Genomic DNA, 18,950 nt, shown 5'->3' with positions numbered 1-18,950 from the left:
ATAATGGAAAAAACTATTAAATGGAGAGAATTACCACAAGGTTTTTATTATATCAGTGATGTCAAACCAACCAAATACGGTAATCAATTGTTTCTTATCAATTTACAAAAAGAGTGTAGTTATATAGTCTGGTCTCCTAGTAAAATGAACGAAGAACTTAATAAAAATGTTGAATATCACTTTATAGATAAAAATAATGAAGAATATTTTTATTACCATTTAGACTCATCTAAAGCAATGATTGGACCCAGGTATTGGTGAGCTGGAGCCATGACTATCGTTGAATCGCATAATCATTTTGGCATAAAAAATTCCCCCTGTAGTAGCAGTATAGGTATATGAATCCGGTTCCAGTGGAAGTGAGCCAGAACCCCTATTACCTATACTACTAAAGCCTATCCAAATTTCAATACTTTCAACGTAGGAGTGTTGTTTCGCTTTAAACTATTGTGCTAGGGACATTGTAAACGTTTGTCCTCACACATGAATTTCTAAACTGATATATTCATATAGTGAAAAAAGAGGGTAGATCACATTCACAATAACTGTTAATTCTTCTAAGGGGAAGTCTCCAGAATTATTCTTGCATGACTAAAGTCTTTTATTGGCCTGTTGCAGGTGTTATTATGCATTGTCAGATACTAACACCTACTTGATAAGGAAGCTGTCATCTATACTAAGACATAGGTCAACTGATTTTATGAGATTAAAATTGACTGACTGACTCACTGATTATAAATAATTCATTGATGTTTACAATCATACAGGCCAAGGCCAAAGGTCGTAAGGCTGGCACTTACTTTGAATCCTGGTATGGAGATGTGAAAAACGAGAAGGGCGGAGCAAGTCAGAAGTTTGAGCGTCCTCTGGATGACATGAGCATTGTAGACGTCCGCTTCATACGCCGCCTCGTACTGAGGGTGTTAGAGATGTTGTATTATGAACAGAAGTGGGAGAAGCTAACAGACATTGCTCTCAGATTCAGTGCTCTCTCAAAGTGAGTATAACAAACACTCATTGCTGCAGCAACAGAATGCAATGCAAAATATTTTCCAAAACAAAATAATTCTGAGATGAAGTGATAATATGAAAGTGTTTGTTTTGTACAGAATTGATCCAAACTGTTGTACCAGTGTACATTTTAGAATGAGACATTTATGTTAGTACATGTTTTATTATCTTCTTAACCTTAGCTGGATTCTAAAATACGAAGCCTAGAGTCTTTGATTTATTGTGATTGTGTATTGGCAGACATCAGTTGTGTTTTTAAAGGGAAAGGTAAATACAAAAATACAAAGGTATAAACAGTTGTTCAAATTCTCTGTAAGACACTGCTACAACTCCTGTGTTTATCCCCCTCCTAGTGACCGCTATGCAGAGCAAGTGATACCTCTCCTGGTCCAGGCACAAAGGAAGCTGGACCAGCGTATCACCAAACTGGGCGGAGTTGCCCCTCCTCAGCCTCACTTCCGTAAACTGATGGCCCAGTTAGGGGGTGTGATCAAGGCCAAGGACTACCTCAAGGCTCAACTACGGATTGAGATTAACAAGTCCAATGTGCAACAGTTTGAACCTGGCAGTCAAATCGATCCCATGGGGCACAATGTACATTCTTGTGAGTAATATTTGTTTCCAGAAAACTGAACCAAATAGTACATGTATGTTAAAAACACTCAATTGTCTTTACAATTGTTGATGCCTTCTGCAAGACCATAATGTCTCTGAAGCTTTGTCACATCTTATTTTTCAGATTTATTTGAGTTTGATCTGATTTGAATTTTTTTATTGGTGAAAAGGCAAATATATCAGACATATTTTATAAATATATTTGTTTGATCTGTGTGTATATGTTGACAAAATCATCTCTCTTTTGGTCAAACGAGTGAAATGTGTGTCAATTGACATGTAGGGTTTACTGGTAGTAATGAATACCCTTACATGACTGTTCAGTTAGCACTACTCCATACATTGTCAGTTTGACAGTAATGTGTTTTGGCCTACAGCGGAAGACTCTCAGCGTCTGGTATCTGTTCCTGTTGATGCCAACAGTAGTCTGACGACTCTCCGCCACACCCTGGATGCTGCGCACTACACTGCAAGGGCACTACATCACAGCCGCAAGCTGCTGGTGCTGTACCTGGGAGGACAGATGAATGGTTAGATAGTTGTTATATATATATATATAGTTACGTTAATTTTGATGCGGACCAAGACTTTACAAAATATATGAAAAATCAAACTATATTTCAGATTGATTTTGATAGAAATACAGTGATATTATACATGTATTTGCTTATGATATTTTATTTGTTTCCTTTGATTTGTTTGAATTGACGAATGTCATGTTTTTGTAGCCATCTTGTGTCCCAAGTTTACAAGGTGACTGTTAATTGAGAAACAATGAGGCAAAAAGGTACCGACAGATATCATCAGAATTATGAGATATTATTAGCGCTGTTTAAGACTGCTTAATTATTTCCTGCAGCATCTGAAGCACCTCTGAGCAAGTCTCCATCCAAGGTTGAGTTTATGCCCAACACAGCTCATCCCCAACCCACAATGGCGCCAGATATGAGCCAGGAGGACTTCTTGTCTGTCAGCGACATCCAGACATCACCAGTACCACGCTCACAGCTCGGAACTGTCATCTCATCTTATGAAAAAACTATAGGTATTGTTAAAGGAATTTTTTTCATATGGAGTATCACTTTTTATAGTTTATGTTATGAGGATTTATTCCAGCTTTTCCACCCAAGGTTGGTGAAAAATCATTTATTTAAATATTTATATATTTGTTGCTTTTCAGTAGGGGCAGCGGACCCATGAAACAAATAAATATAAAAAATGTGTGGCCTTATCCTACACTTTGAAAAATAGACACTTAAAGTCATGACTACAGTAGTCGTACAACTACAAAATCTTGACTGTTGATATGAATAATCAAGAAGTTTCCTTCATTCCCAAAAGCTAACAGACATGACTTCTTTGAACAGCATTTAGAAGTTGGGATGATGAACAATCATCAACCTTGTATAAACATCAATTATACACATGTATATAACCTTCCTACTTCACAGTTCTGTACATCACTTGCTTGATAACAGTGTTAGTATCTACACTGAAACGTCGCATTCATTGTAATAAAGAAGTGCTATATCCATAGAACTATTTCCCTTGTTCTAACATGGGTTTTTAGTTATACAATGTTTAGTTATTCCGGAGACAACCATATGAGTGTTTATTTACTTTTACTTATACATTGTACATAAGCATATCCTAACAGTAGTAAACAAATACTTGTATACCCCAAGACAAAAGAGACTTTGGATACAACTGTGCACCTTCCAGGGTATATATGGAGTGATGCCTAACCTCCTGCCATGTTAGGTGTAGAACTTAACTGGCCATAAAGACAAAGGGTTTGAAGAGAAAACTGTATGGCTGCTACACTAAAATATAAGTGTTGTTACTAACAGTGTAATGTTGAAGGTATAAAAATCCATATATTAAAATAAGACTAAGACTGTGACTGACAAAGCAGTTATTTTCAACTTATCATGCATTACAAATTGCACATTGCTGTTATTAATCAAGTCCTAACTGGAAATGAATGGCGATCTATCAGCGTCTTCAGTAACTCTTTTGCCCAACATGACCTTCATGACCGAGTGTGCCTCCCTCTGTTATAAAGACAGCCTTACCTATATCAGAGTCATTGCCAAGAAGAAACAACAACAAGCATTTCGCAGAATGTCTGACCACTCCACTGCCTCCTCATTGCCTTGACTGCCGGCCTTGCCCAGGCCTAACACATTGACCAAGCTTATTAAGATGATTGCGCCTTCAGCAGTGGCACCTCCCAGTGTACAGGATGCACCTCCCACATGGGCCCTTCAAGTGATTGGACAGTTCCAAACTCTGTCAGCTCAGGCAGCATCATTTAGAATTCACCGGACAGCCACTCACCGACCAGACGCAGGAAATCTGGGTCACCCATATCTGAGCGAGCGCCTTCCACAGATCTTGATTACGATAAGGAGGAACCTCATACCTGCCTCCATTACTCTGATATAGTTTCTTGGATTGCAGATTTTCCTCCTACAGCAGCATCCCCCAAACAAGGAGCAGACCCAAAAGGCTTGCAGTATGGAAGGATGACTGGTTCTACCAGAGTGTGCTCTCTTAAGATCTCCCAACTCTCAGATCTCATCCCTGGACACTGAATTGACTCTTTCCGCCAGGGCAGCTACAAGCTGGGCTCTGACTTATGAATCGAGCCAAGGAATGACAAGATAAGGATTTATTTCATGGCAAGGGTTGTGGTGCCTACCCCAGAGGTGGATCTAACCATTGAAGCCAATGCAGTTTCTCTGAGAGGAGAGGATCAAAGAAGTGGCACTCCAGGGGACAGTCATGACTGGGAACTCTCCCCCCAAGCTGTGCCAATCCGTGACTCACCAGTAGGGGGAAGACACTCTCTGTTTTGGAAAAATGTGGGTTCCTCTTCTTGGGGACCCTTTTGTAATGAAGTCGCTAAAACACAGCTTTCTCCTCACACGCTTAGAGACACATCCCCACCCCACCCCCACCCCCAGACCAATACCTCGACTTGTGGCTAATCTCATCGCACACCTTAAAAGGTGTCTCCTTGACAGAATTCAAAGTGTCCGTTCACCTATTCGTAGTAGCATCACTCAAAGTTTTGGGAGCCCAACTCTTGGACCAGACAGCCTCAGGGCTGTTGTCTCTAGAACAAAAACAGTGGCACATAAGCAACTTGAATTGAAGGCTGTCATCCTGGCAGTACAGCACTGGGCTCACCAACGCCAAGCTGATGATTGCCAAGGACAACACAACAGTCGTCTAGTTCATCAACAAGCATGGATCGACCCTACAACTTAATAGACAGGATTCCGTTGGAGGCCAGATATATACACGCCTAGGTGCAGAAATGTCCTAGCCGATGCACTACCAAGGCCAGACCTCCCATCACCCACAGAGAGGAAGCTACACTCATAATGCATCCATCTACAAGACACAACACAAACTTGTCGACGTTCATGTCTCCAATGTCGGACCCTTAGTCCTGGACCGTCAATGCTGTAGCAAGAGAATGGGAAGGTCTCAGCACCTATGCATTTCCTCCACCAGCAATCCTGCCCAAGGTGATCCAAAAGATCTACACAACGATCAGCCTGTTTTTTATCCTTTTGGCGCCCAAACCGGCTGATAGGAATCTGGTTTTTGTCTCTCTTACATGTCGCTGGGAAACCATTTCTAAAGCTTCCAGAGTAGGCCAATCACAGCCATTGCCTCTGTCCGTCTCCAGTTCAAACTTCACGCCTGGGTCATATGCAGAAGGCACTTAACAGCTAAGGGTTACAAAAGGAGAGCAGCCCAGGCCTACAGACCATCCGCCAGGGGGCTGAATGACATTAATTGTATCTAGCTACGTACCTGTCCACCATCAATACCATCTCTGCTGTTGCTCAAGACCGGAAGCTCTCCATGATACCAGAGTAGACAGTTGTCATCATTCGTTTCCTAACTTCATTTGCAAGAACAATGTGCAATATGTAATGCAGGATAAGTATATAAAATAACCATGATATTCTGATTATGGAATGGTTATTTTCATGACTGATAATAAAATCTGAAAAAATTATATTATTATGGCAAATGCAAGAAATACTTAAAACCTGTCACTACAACATTATAGTGTTACAAGGGGGCACGGTTGGCCAAGTCGTCTAAGGCGCCGCGATTCGCTATGCAGAGTTGCGTCCCTTGGGCACACCAGAAATCTATGATTGTGGGTTCGAATCCCGGTTCGCCCCGATTATGTTTCTAGGTTTGTCAGCACCATACCCGTGGTACTTCGGGCTTTCCTCCCACATTAAGCTGCCACGCCGCGATATAACTGGAATACTGTTAAAAGCGGCGTTAAACCCAACTCACTCACTCACTCACTCACTATAGTGTTACAAGGCAGTTTTCAATTTTGTATTACTAACTTTCTGTTTTCTAGACATGTTGAAGGCAAAGAATCAGAAAGGTCTTGCTTCCCAGGCCATGAGGGAACTAGGCAATGTGCTGTATCACACCGGCAACATCAGAGGAGCATACAGGTGCTGGTCAGACTCACTGGACATTGTGCTCAACACCACAGATACTCTCCACTCCTGGCGTGAGCTGCTGCAGGGAGCTGATGACATTAGCCAGGAGCTGCTCAAGAGATGTGGACTGTGGGGCTGTGTTCAAGGAGGCATACTGGCATCTAACATGGCACAGTAGGTTTAACACGGGGCTGTGTTCAGGGAGATATACTGGCATCTGACATGGCATTGTAGGTTTAACACGGGGCTGTTTTCAGGGAGACATACTGGCATCTGACATGGCATTGTAGGTTTAACATGGGGTTGTGTTCAGGGACACATACTGGTATCTAACATTGCATAGTAGGTTTAACATGGGGTTGTGTTCAGGGAGACATTCTGGCATCTGACATGGCACAGTAGGTTTAACACGTGGCTGTGTTCAGAGAGACATACTGGCATCTGACATGGCACAGTAGGTTTAACATTGGGCTGTGTTCAGGGAGATATTCTGGCATCTGACATGGCAAAGCAGGTTTAATACGTGGCTGTGTTCAGGGAGACATACTGGCATCTGACATGGCACAGTAGGTTTAACATTGGGCTGTGTTCAGGGAGACATACTGGCATCTGACATGGCACAGTAGGTTTAACACGGGGCTGTGTTCAGGGAGATATTCTGGCATCCAACATGGCACAGTAGGTTTAACACGTGGCTGTGTTCAGGGAGACATACTGGCATCTGACATGGCACAGTAGGTTTAACAGAGGGCTGTGTTCGGGGAGGCATTCTGGCATCTGACATGGCACAGTACGTTTAACAGGGGGCTGTGTTCAGGGAGACATACTGGCATCTGACATGGCACAGTACGTTTAACATGGGGCTGTGTTCAGGGAGACATAATGGCATCTGACATGGCACAGTACGTTTAACATGGGGCTGTGTTCAGGGAGACATACTGGCATCTGACATGGCACAGTCCGTTTAACATGAGGCTGTGTTCAGAGAGATATTCTGGCATCTGACATGGCACAGTAGATTTAACATGTGGCTGTGTTCAGGGAGACATACTGGCATCTAACATGGCACTGTAGGTTTAACATGAGGCTGTGTTCAGGGAGACATACTGGCATCTGACATGGCACAGTAGGTTTAACACAGGGTTTTGGTCAGGGAGACATACCATATTTTCTTGAGTATAGTGCGCACTTTATTTTGAAAAAACACAGCTTTGTAGTAGGGGGTGCGCATTATAAACAAATTATGAGTTTGGATGTTTTTTTCCCCCATGGAAAAACATTACCATGAGCACGTAACACCGGAAATACCATGTCAACAAATCCATACTGAAGTACGCAAAATAATCATGTAATTACACTGTCTGGCTATAAAAAGTGTTCTTTGTATATCTTGACTTATGTTTGTAACTTACTTCATTAATTTTATTCAAAATTCCTTATAATATTGTTTTTATTAATTTCGGCGAAATCGTGTGTGAAGCAATCGGAAGATTGCACAACTCACCGTTATTAACAGCAACCACGGTCAGAATACCGCTATTGACGCCTTGAAACGAACTTTAGTTCAGAAAGAATGGATACATATATCATAAATGACATACTTTGACTCGTTAAAAGTCATATTTGTTTTTGTTTGACGATTCTATGTCAACATGAAATTCTCGCAATCACATGTTCACGTGTGCGTGAGCCTTAACAGTGACTGGTCAGACATGTTCCATGTAAAAAATAATACCCGGGAATAGCGATCAGCTGTTTCGCTTAGGGTTATTATTATTTTAAATATGTTTAGTAAAGGCTGCATATAATTAAGAAAATAACGTAATATATCATTCCTGATAAATAAAATAGTTTCAGATACAATTGTTGCCGATTCTTGCATTAAAAATCCTATAAAGTTATATCATTGGTTGTGTCTTGACCGAATCACCGTTCGATTCCAAGAAAAGGTATGTACAGCTGATTGCTGTTTCCGGCTTAGTTTACGAGAAAATACACAAGGTAATCTTAATCCCTAGATATAAAACATTGCCTAGCAGAACAATAAATACTATTTAAACGGTAAATAAACATGTATTTGAATTTGTACTGACGAAGTTTCTCAGCACCCGTTCGTTTGCCGGACTTCGCTGAAGGGGTACTGTGTAAATCTTTTCTGCGCATAATATTCAAATTTATTTTTTTCCAAAATATTGAACCCGCTAGAGGGGGGTGCGCACTATAGTCAAGAAAATATGGTACTGGCATCTAACATGGCACAGTAGGTTTAACATGAGGCTGTGTTCGGGGAGACGTTCTGGCATCCAACATGGCACAGTACGTTTAACATGAGGCTGTGTTCGGGGAGACGTTCTGGCATCCAACATGGCACAGTACGTTTAACATGAGGCTGTGTTCGGGGAGACATTCTGGCATCCAACATGGCACAGTAGGTTTAACACGGGGCTGTTTTCAGGGAGACATACTGGCATCTGACATGGCATTGTAGGTTTAACATGGGGTTGTGTTCAGGGACACATACTGGTATCTAACATTGCATAGTAGGTTTAACATGGGGTTGTGTTCAGGGAGACATTCTGGCATCTGACATGGCACAGTAGGTTTAACACGTGGCTGTGTTCAGAGAGACATACTGGCATCTGACATGGCACAGCAGGTTTAACATGGGGTTGTATTCTGGGAGACATACTATCATCCAACATGGCACAGCAGGTTTAACACAGGGCTGTGTTCAGGGACACATACTGGCATCTGACATTGCACAGTAGGTTTAACATGTGGCTGTGTTCAGGGAGACATACTGGCATCTGACATGGCACAGTAGGTTTAATGTGTGGCTGTGTTCAGGGAGACATACTGGCATCTGACATGGCACAGTAGGTTTAACAGGGGGCTGTGTTCAGGGACACATACTGGCATCTGACATGGCACAGTAGGTTTAACACAGGGCTGTGTTCAGGGACACATACTTGCATCTGACATGGCACAGTAGGTTTAACACAGGGCTGTGTTCAGGGACACATACTGGCATCTGACATGGCACAGTACGTTTAACATGGGGCTGTGTTCAGGGAGACATAATGGCATCTGACATGGCACAGTACGTTTAACATGGGGCTGTGTTCAGGGAGACATACTGGCATCTGACATGGTACAGTACGTTTAACAGGGGGCTGTGTTCAGGGAGACATACTGGCATCTGACATGGCACAGTACGTTTAACATGGGGCTGTGTTCAGGGAGACATACTGGCATCTGACATGGCACAGTAGGTTTAACATGGGGCTGTGTTCAGGGAGACAGACTGGCATCTGACATGGCGCAGCAGGTTTAACATGTGGCTGTGTTCAGGGAGACAGACTGGCATCTGACATGGCACAGCAGGTTTAACATGTGGCTGTGTTCAGGGAGACAGACTGGCATCTGACATGGCACAGCAGGTTTAACAGGGGGTTGTGTTCAGGGAGACATACTGGCATCTGACATGGCACAGTACGTTTAACATGGGGTTTTGGTCAGGGAGACATACTGGCATCTAACATTGCATAGTAGGTTTAACATGAGGCTGTGTTCAGGGAGACATACTGGCATCTGACATGGCACAGTAGGTTTAACATGGGGCTGTGTTCAGGGAGACAGACTGGCATCTGACATGGCACAGCAGGTTTAACATGGGGTTGTGTTCAGGGAGACATACTGGCATCTGACATGGCACAGTAGGTTTAACATGGGGTTTTGGTCAGGGAGACAGACTGGCATCTGACATGGCACTGTAGGTTTAACATAGGGTTTTGGTCAGGGAGACATACTGGCATCTAACATGGCTCAGAAAGTTGAACATTTGAATACATTGGTACATTTGATAGTAAATATTCTTTTAAAATCCATTGCTGCAGTTCAGTAGTTAGGTTTGACTTTGTACAAGGTTATAAATATACATGCTTACTTTGTTTGATAGATTCACATACTCTCACTTGTACTTTGAGCTGACATGTGAAACTGCTATTTACCATTGATATTTGTTTACAGGTATGTGTTAACCTCTGACCTTGGACTGCGAATGGAATGTTGCTTCTTGTCTGGCTTCTTCTTCAAGGTAAGGCCTATAAAGTGACAGTTCAAGGTAAGGCCTATTAAGTGACAGTTCAAGGTAAGGCCTATAAAGTGGCAGTTCAAGTTCAAGCCTATAAAGTGACAGTTCAAGGTAAGACCTATAAAGTGACAGTTCAAGTTCAAGCCTATAAAGTGACAGATCAAGGTAAGACCTATAAAGTGACAGTTCAAGGTAAGGCCTATAAGGTGACAGTTCAAGTTCAAGCCTATAAAGTGACAGTTCAAGGTAAGACCTATAAAGTGACAGTTCAAGGTAAGGCCTATAAAGTGACAGTTAAAGGTAGGACCTATAAAGTGAGAGTTCAAGGTAAGACCTATAAAGTGACAGTTAAAGGTAGGACCTATAAAGTGACAGTTCAAGGTAAGACCTATAAAGTGACAGTTCAAGGTAAGGCCTATAGATTAAGTGACAGTTAAAGGTAAGACCTATAAAGGGACAGTTCAAGGTAAGACCTATAAAGTGACAGTTCAAAGTAGGACCTATAAAGTGAGAGTTCAAGGTAGGACCTATAAAGTGAGAGTTCAAGGTAAGACCTATAAAGTGAGAGTTCAAGGTAAGGCCTATAAAGTGACAGTTCAAGGAAAGGCCTATAAAGTGACAGTTCAAGGTAGGACCTATAAAGTGAGAGCTCAAGGTAAGACCTATAAAGTGACAGTTCAAGGTAAGACCTATAAAGTGAGAGTTCAAGGTAAGGCCTATAAAGTGACAGTTCAAGGAAAGGCCTATAAAGTGACAGTTCAAGGTAGGACCTATAAAGTGAGAGTTCAAGGTAAGACCTATAAAGTGAGAGTTCAAGGTAAGACCTATAAAGTGACAGTTTAAGGTAAGACCTATAAAGTGACAGTTCAAGGTAAGACCTATAAAGTGACAGTTCAAGGTAAGACCTATAAAGTGACAGTTCAAGGTTACACTGCATTTCACACGAAACACCTAAATCAACAAGTCAGTTTGTATATTGGAAGGATGATTGTGTTCAACAAGACAACTTTCTTGATTAGTTGGTTAGAATGTGTTTTGAAGACGTCCTTTGCTCCACTGTGATTTCTCACTCTGTCTCAGGGACTGTTCCGGTCATCTCTCCCTCACCCGACTGCTGACCGTGATTATGCTATGTACGAGGTGGGTGAAGGTTGTGAGGTCACAAACCTTGTACCAGGGGTTGACTTCCTGTCTGACAGATTCCGCTGTGATGGCCGACAACTTGTTTCTGCACTGAGATGGGTGACTGAAGAACTTTCCAGAGGAAAGCACAACCTCTTTGTAAGTAAAGTCTTTCTCTCTTTCATATTATGGCTTTTGCTTGACTATAATATTTGTCCATTTTAAGTTTTGGTCAACTGAAAATTTGTCTTGCATGCATATTTCTGATTCTCTTTCAGATTAAATCCTCCTTGGGGCACTTATTGCATTTTCCTGGCTCAAGAAAATCTACATGACATAGTTGTAACCATTTTCCTTAATAAAACAATTTTACCACACAAAAAACTTCGTTTTTGTATGATATACGACCACCCTTACGGTGCCTCACCCTCCACGGCGCGTCACGCTAAGGGAAGCAACCCTCACCCAAATCAGTTTCCTTATGTCATCTGACAAAGACAGATGTGCTGTTTTTTTCAAGACTAACAAAGTACAAGATAATCATTCGTACAAGAACCATGGCAGACCAAACTGCATGTATGGTACATTTCTTTCATGCAAAGGCGTAATACCTCGCATTGTAAAGTTATAGAGTTGTAATTATGTGACACGTGTACGTCATGGCGTCCATATTGTAGTGCCACGTATGATACATGTAACACCAGGGCCATTAAAAACGGCTTGGGGTTTTTAACGTTATATCATCGGACTTTTCCTTTAATAAACCCAAGGTGGTGTGTTAATTATATTTAGATTACACTTACCTTTTTTTCACACCTTCGCGCGTAACACGCCCACTTTGGTGTTATAATTATACTACGACATTGGCTATTAGTATCGCGTTACCAATCGCATTCTAAATTACGCCTTTGCTTCTAGTTTCACAAATTTATGCACGTATCTTTCCGATCTTTCAATCGCACTGATACACTTTATTAGCCTTCCCGCCCAACTAAAAAATGACGGTCTTTTTTACAGACCTTCAAATTGTGTACGGGGTGTTAGGCATCTATCCACCCCCCAAGACAGGCATGATACTTGCCTCAAGTGTCTGGCAGAAGACAGGCATGACGATGGGTCATGCCCGATCTATGTTGCTTTCACCCCCCGGGCTCATAAAAAGAGACAAGTGGATCTCTTGCACTTTAAGGGTCTCTTGAAGGCGGGGGTGGATATTAGATAGGCAAAGACCGTTCCCCCCCCCCCCTCTAAAAAATCTAAAAAGGGTGAAAAAGCAGCAGAGACTGTCTCCTCCGCTCCCTCCCGCTCTAGGGTCGCCGTAACAATCACTGCACCCTCTCCTGCACCGTCTTTGGCGGACATTTCTGCCTTGTTGAGGTCGCAGATGGCGTCGATGATGGAGTAGGTAAAGTCTCAGCTCCGAGAGGAGATGCGGACCGAGCCTTCCCCGTTGTCGGCGCCAGACGCGGCCTCGAGACCTCGTGATATGCCCAGCGTCGGCTGTGGCAGGCCACTTGGTCTCGGGGATGATCTCAGACTGGGCTTCGGCTCGAGGTCGCTCCCCGGCGGAGGGGTGGCGGGCGCGGGCCCGTTCACTACCGACGCACAGTTCTCCCTAGCGGAGCCAGACGCCTCTTCCGAGGCCGAGGCTTCCTCTAGCGGATTCCTAGCCCAGAGCCAGGTGGGTTCCCTTGAACCCCCGGCACCTTGGGACCGGAACTCGGCTTTGGGCCGGGTGCAGCCCCTTCCGACTTCGTCTGCCTCTTCTCTCGGGGAAGAGTCGATTAATTTCAGCTCAGAATCGAGAGAGGAGGAGTGGATGGAGGAGGGGGGAGACGCCTCGGAGAACATTTTCCTTTGTTTCCTCGTTAAGGCATGTATGGGACAAGATTGTCCAGGTACTGTCTCAGGTGGCTGCGCCCATGCCCCAGTCGGATCCGTCTGTGTTCCGCCTTCCGTTTGCTCTGAGCAAGTGCCCCAGGTGCAGCTCCGTATTCTCTCCTCACTGGTGCATGAGGTCATCAACCCTCTGTTGTTGGGTGCCCGCAGGAAGTTCAACCTGCCCGAACTTATTAAGCGGTACCCGTTAGCAGAGGATGGTGACTTCGAGGTACCGGTGGTGGACGAATGCGTCTGGACTTCTGTTACCCTGGGGGGGTCTTTGACCCCCGACTTGGCAAAGGTCAAGCAGGGCCGGCAGTTGCCACCCTTTCCCGCGTGCGGTGCGGAGCTGAAGGCTGCTTACGTTTGCTTCAAGGAGCAATATCGTAACGCATGTCAGCAGCTCCGTGTGTCCATACACTCCGCATATCTGTTGGCCGTACAGAGGGAGTTGTGGAGCTGTGCCTCGCAGATGATGTGCGCAGTCATGGGCATGCGCAGGCTGTGGATGTCTGTATCCAAATACTCGACTTCCACACGCCAGGATCTACTTGCTTTGCCTTATAAGATGGTTGCCACCCTCTTCCCTGGGGCTCAGCAGGTGGTCCGAGAGGCCGCAAAGTTGTATGCCTCCATCAAGGATTCTAAGGCCTTGTTGGAGGTACCATGCATTAAACCGCGTAAGCGGATCTCTCCACTTAACTCCTCCTACGCCGACGCGCTGGGTCTGAAGTCGGCACCTGCTTGGAAGCAGCCGCTTCCTTCAGGTAAGGGCGCCGGGAGGAGCAAGAGAGGCAGGGGCCGGGGCAAGGCAGCTGGTCGAGGCCAGCAGCCTTTTTGCGGGGTCGGGAACCCATCGCGTTCCCATTAGCGCCCTAAGTGCCCCGGGCGGACCCACAGTCGCATGTTATCGAACTGCCGACAGCCGGGGTCCACTGCCTCAAGACGGATGTCCCCGTAGGCGGCCGACTGGCTCTATTCCTGAAGTCACATCCAATCCCCGGACCCGGTCCACTTTAAGGGATGGCCATTTGCCTCGGTGGAAACATCATCCGCCCCCCTTCTCCAGGATAAAGCACACTCCGGTGCCTGCTATCTGAGAGAAGGCGGAATTCCTCCGTGCCAAGGTCGACACACTTCTTATGAAGGCTGCGATCGAACCGGTTCCCGTGGGACAGGAAAGCGAGGGCTTCTACTCGACATATTTCCTTGTCACCCAAAAAGATGGAGGGTTCAGATCTATTCTCAATCTGAGAAGGCTGAACAAACTTATAGAGGTACCATCCTTCAGGATGGAGACACTGCGCTCGGTGATCTCAGCTGTCGAGACAGGAGAATGGCTAACGTCAATAGACCTAAAAGACGCCTATCTCCACGTACCCATACACCCCGAGTTCAAGAAATACCTCAGGTTTTCTTTCGACGGGAGGTGTTATCAGTTCAGGGTTCTACCATTCACGATCTCCAAGTTGATGTTGATTCCCGCCCAAGTGGCCAGGTCAAAAGGTGATAGATATTCTGATCACTCTAGGGTGGATTGTCAATCTCAAGAAGTCAGATCTGAGCCCTACTCAAAATCTAGTCTTCCTAGGGGCGAATTTCAACACGGTGAGCGGACTTGTATCTCTGTCACAAGATCGCATTACCAAGGTCAGAAGTGTTACTTCCGAGTTCCTTCTGTCCGCAAGTCACACTGCTCGTATATGGCTCCAGTTAATGGGCAACATGGCGGCGACAGTGAATGTGGTTTGGCGGGCGCGCTTGAGAATGAGACCCATTCAACAAGCGCTCCGTCGACTTTGGGTGAACTCGGAAGATCTCGAGACTGTTCTCGTGACTCCGCAGTGGCTCAATGCATACCTTCAGTGGTTGACCGAGGTCGGGAATCTGTCCCGGGGGCTCCCCCTCGACACTCCCGTTCCATCTCTCACAGTTCAAACAGACGCGTCAGTCCAGTTATACGGGTCGTTCCAGGTGGATCTGTTTGCGTCTGGGGTGAATCACCAGACACCAACATTCTGCTCCCGAGTCCCTGACCTGAGGTCCGTGGCACCGGACACCTTCCAGCTAGATTGGACGGACAGAATTCTGTGGGCATTCCCCCCAGTACCTCTGATTTCCAAGGTCCAGGCACTCAGCCTGCGCGACTACTTGTGCTCCTGGCACCACTTTGGTCGGCGCAGAGCTGGTTTCCAGTCATACTCAGGTTTCTGGCTCAGCCTCCTGTTCTATTAACTTTACGACTGGACCTCCTGTCCCAGAACGGGGCCCTCCACCCGAATCCCAGGATTCAGTGGGTGGCTTGGCCACTGTCAGGAATCGCCTCCAGAAGAGCGGTATTCCTGCAAGAGTTGCAGACACAATACTGGCTTCGCGGAGGGATTTGACAAACGTTCAGTACGAGGAAAGATAGGCCTGCTATGCGCCCTGGTGTGTTGATAGAGGGATTGCAGATCCCTTTTCTGCAGATCTCGTAGCCGTGCTTGAGTTCCTCCAGTCGCAACTAGATGACGGCCTGGCCGCATCGACAGTCCGGGGGTACTCTACAGCTATTGCAGCCTTTCACGTCCCTGTCGACGGGGCACTTCTGGGTGTGCACCCATTAGTGCAGCGCTTTTTAGCAGGTGTGGACAGGATACGACCGCCTGTCTTGATTGGCTGTCCGGTCCTTCCTTTCGGGATCTGTCGTGTCTCTCTCTTTAGCTGTTGAGCTAGAAGATGGCGTTCCTTGTGGCGGTAACGTCTGGCAGACGGGTAGGCGCCATTCACGCAATGTCAGCCGATCCTGAACTAACTGTCTTTCACCGGGACAGGGTCAGTATTTGCCTGCCGGACTCTTACCGACCTAAGGTCGCACACGCCTTCCACGTGACGGCTCCTATTGAGCTACCTGCTCTTTCACAGCCTTCCTCGTCGGGGACCACTACAAGACATGCTCATGTCTTGGATGTCCGCAGGACCCTCAAGTCCTATATCAGCAGAACTAAGGGTATCCGTAAGGATAATCAACTGTTTTGCTGTTATGGCGGTAGGAAGGCTGGCTCACCTGCGAGCAAACAAACTGCGTACTGCGTACACCCTTCAAGGCAGGGACCCCCCTACCAAGTTGAAGGCTCATTTGGTTAGAGCAGTGGCTACGACACAAGCGTACGCCACGGCTCTGCCCATTGAGGAAATCTGCTCCGCGGCCATTTGGAGCCAGCCGAGCACGTTCATCAAACATTACCAACTCGACAAGCACTCAAGCGAGCGTGCTCGGTTTGGTCAGTCAGTTCTCCGAACTGGGCAAAGTTCTGCATCTCTAGCCGATTGAGCGTTTGAGATTTTAGACCGCCTGGACCGGTTATAAAACTGCTCAGTAACGGTCCGGATTATATCTTCTACGGTCGATAACAATACCAGCCATAACTACTCAATAATAATCGTATTAGCACAAGCACTCCTTCGATTCACGGGGACCCTCTGGCCTAGCTCTGTTTATAGTCTCTCGTGATCTGCGCACCCCATATCACTTCTTCAAAAAAGTGTGTGTGTGTGTGTGGGGGGGGGTGTCTCGATATGATAAGCCACAAAGAATGTTTTTTTTCATTGTGTATGGTCGACCACGCCCTGTGTCTAGCCCCCGCCTTTCGACGGTGGTGCCTCAAGATAAGGTTGGTTCCATTTATTGAACTCTTGTTTATTCATTGAAATAATCAAAATATGATGTATTTATGCACGCTTGTTGCTGACGGATGCCACTTCCTAGATTATCTTTAGGAGTCTATCTTGATGCAATAAGTGCCCCAAGGAGGATTTAATCTGAAAGAGAATTTTACAAACCTATAGAGGTTATGAATTCTCTGATGAAATCCTCCTTGGGGCACGGCCACCCACCTCCCCACATCCCACATTCCGTCAGCATTAGACATATGGAAAGTGATTTGGGTGAGGGTTGCTTCCCTTGGCGTGACGCGCCGTGGAGAGTGAGGCACCATTAGGGTGGACGCATATCATACAAAAACGAAGTTTTTTGTGTGGTAACATTTTTTTATTAAGGAAAATGGTTACAACTATGTCATGTAGATTTTCTTGAGCCCGGAAAATGCAATAAGTGCCCCAAGGAGGATTTCATCAGAGAATTCATAACCTCTACAGGTTTGTAAAAGTTTTGTTACCAAAGATGAAGATGATGAGCAGTTGTTTTTTTTATGAGAATTGTTTTTCTGTTTTGCCAGGTTCTTCCATTGTTGACCTTATACCAGTATTTCACCACCTTTGTGTGTCGAGATCTGCAGCGAACTGTGGATGGCCGGATCCTGAAGGTTCGGATCTTGACTGACCTGAGCCTGTACACGGAGGCCTTCATCACACTGCAGAGACTGTTGCATGGTGAGCGTCTTCCCCACACAGGAGACAGCAACTTCAGACAGGTTGAATCTCGAATGAGCTCCATCAGGTTCAACACTGCCAAGCCTCTCACAGACCGAGTCAATCTCCGAGTAAGAAAATTTCCATTCTTACTCACCACTATGAGTCTGTCAGCCATCCTTGTGAAGTATTTAATCTGTGTGCTTCATGTAGTAAATGATTTATGTAACATCTTCAGGTCATAGAGACTGTCCTGGACAAGCGCCTATCGTCCAGTCTGGGGACCTTATATGGGCCTCACATGACTTGCCATCTCTCCATCGTCCAGGCTCACCTCTTTGTAACCATAGCCAACACTATCCCTGTCCTGCCTGCTGCTGAGGATGTGATGTAGGTTGACACTGTCAAAGAACACTTTATCTTGCTCTTCATTATCTGATGGTTTAATATATAAGTAAAATGTATCATTTTTATATTGATGTTGCCAGAATCAGATAAATCTAAGTCATTAAATGTGAATGAATGAAACATTTGGGATGGACTACTTGTAACTAAACAGATATTGCAAAGTATACATAATTTGTTTTGACAGAAATTTGTTAATTCCCACCACGTCACATGAAACTACTGTCCTGATGAACAGGATTTCACTGTAGGAGACTCCAGGACCAAATGGTTTTCTCGTTTCTACTCTCTGCGTCTGTAATATATGTAACACTCAGATCCATGGATGGACTGGGATCTGCAGTGGCTTTTCTCATCTGCAGCAGTAGTCAACTTCTGTATGACATCATGTTCCACATACTTGCAGCGTGCTGGAGGGCCAGGTCTACATGAAGCCACGCACTATCAGCACCATATCCCGTGGTGGGCTGGGCAGTAGGGGCCCCAAGCTGTCTCAGTACTCCATGAGGTCCCCACACGACTCCCCCAGAGATGGTATGTCCTTCAGACCTAATGCAGGGGAAGGGAATTGGTTAGAGTGGTTGTTTGTCAGACAAAACATGGTATTATTGCCTTAATGGGCATGTAGAATACAGGTTACCAGTGGTTAAAAGAGCTGCAGTGGGCTATGCAGAGTTGCCTCTCCTAAATGTACTAGTATCACCTAGTTCTGGGTTTAAATCCAAGTTAACTTGATTATCAGATTTAGTCTGTTGATTCCGGATACCTCACTTTTTGCAGCATCCATTGATATATTTAGATGTTTTGTAGGTGACCATGTATACGATTCACTGAGTGTAGAAGTATTGCAACACTATTACAAACTCGTTTGGTGATTTGTTTCATAAGAAACACACTTGTTCAATCGTGTGACAACTAAATGCACCCATCCTTTTCATTAAAACAGTACCTCACTTTTTAACCTTCGAGACATGAAACTTTTA

At 45.0% G+C, this 18,950-nt stretch overlaps 1 protein-coding gene across 2 annotated transcripts in view; it reads left to right on the top strand.

Moving 5' to 3' along the window:
- Positions 1 to 18,950, top strand: part of LOC139444904 (cilia- and flagella-associated protein 54-like) — a 122,026-nt gene that overhangs the window by 75,929 nt on the left and 27,147 nt on the right. For both annotated transcript variants that reach the window (XM_071225911.1, XM_071225910.1), the window contains exons 39-48: positions 768 to 997; positions 1,365 to 1,615; positions 2,004 to 2,156; positions 2,486 to 2,671; positions 6,029 to 6,290; positions 10,146 to 10,212; positions 11,290 to 11,490; positions 17,430 to 17,693; positions 17,801 to 17,952; positions 18,374 to 18,501. In XM_071225911.1, the coding sequence (XP_071082012.1) occupies positions 768 to 997; positions 1,365 to 1,615; positions 2,004 to 2,156; positions 2,486 to 2,671; positions 6,029 to 6,290; positions 10,146 to 10,212; positions 11,290 to 11,490; positions 17,430 to 17,693; positions 17,801 to 17,952; positions 18,374 to 18,501 (1,894 nt within the window). The remainder of the gene's footprint in view (positions 1 to 767; positions 998 to 1,364; positions 1,616 to 2,003; positions 2,157 to 2,485; positions 2,672 to 6,028; positions 6,291 to 10,145; positions 10,213 to 11,289; positions 11,491 to 17,429; positions 17,694 to 17,800; positions 17,953 to 18,373; positions 18,502 to 18,950) is intronic.

The sequence above is a fragment of the Haliotis cracherodii genome, unplaced genomic scaffold (assembly GCF_022045235.1).
Source record: "Haliotis cracherodii isolate W230 unplaced genomic scaffold, xgHalCrac1.p SCAF_6, whole genome shotgun sequence".
Lineage (NCBI taxonomy): Eukaryota > Metazoa > Mollusca > Gastropoda > Lepetellida > Haliotidae > Haliotis > Haliotis cracherodii.
Note: the sequence above shows the minus strand (reverse complement) of the source record. Positions and strands in the feature narration are given on the sequence as shown.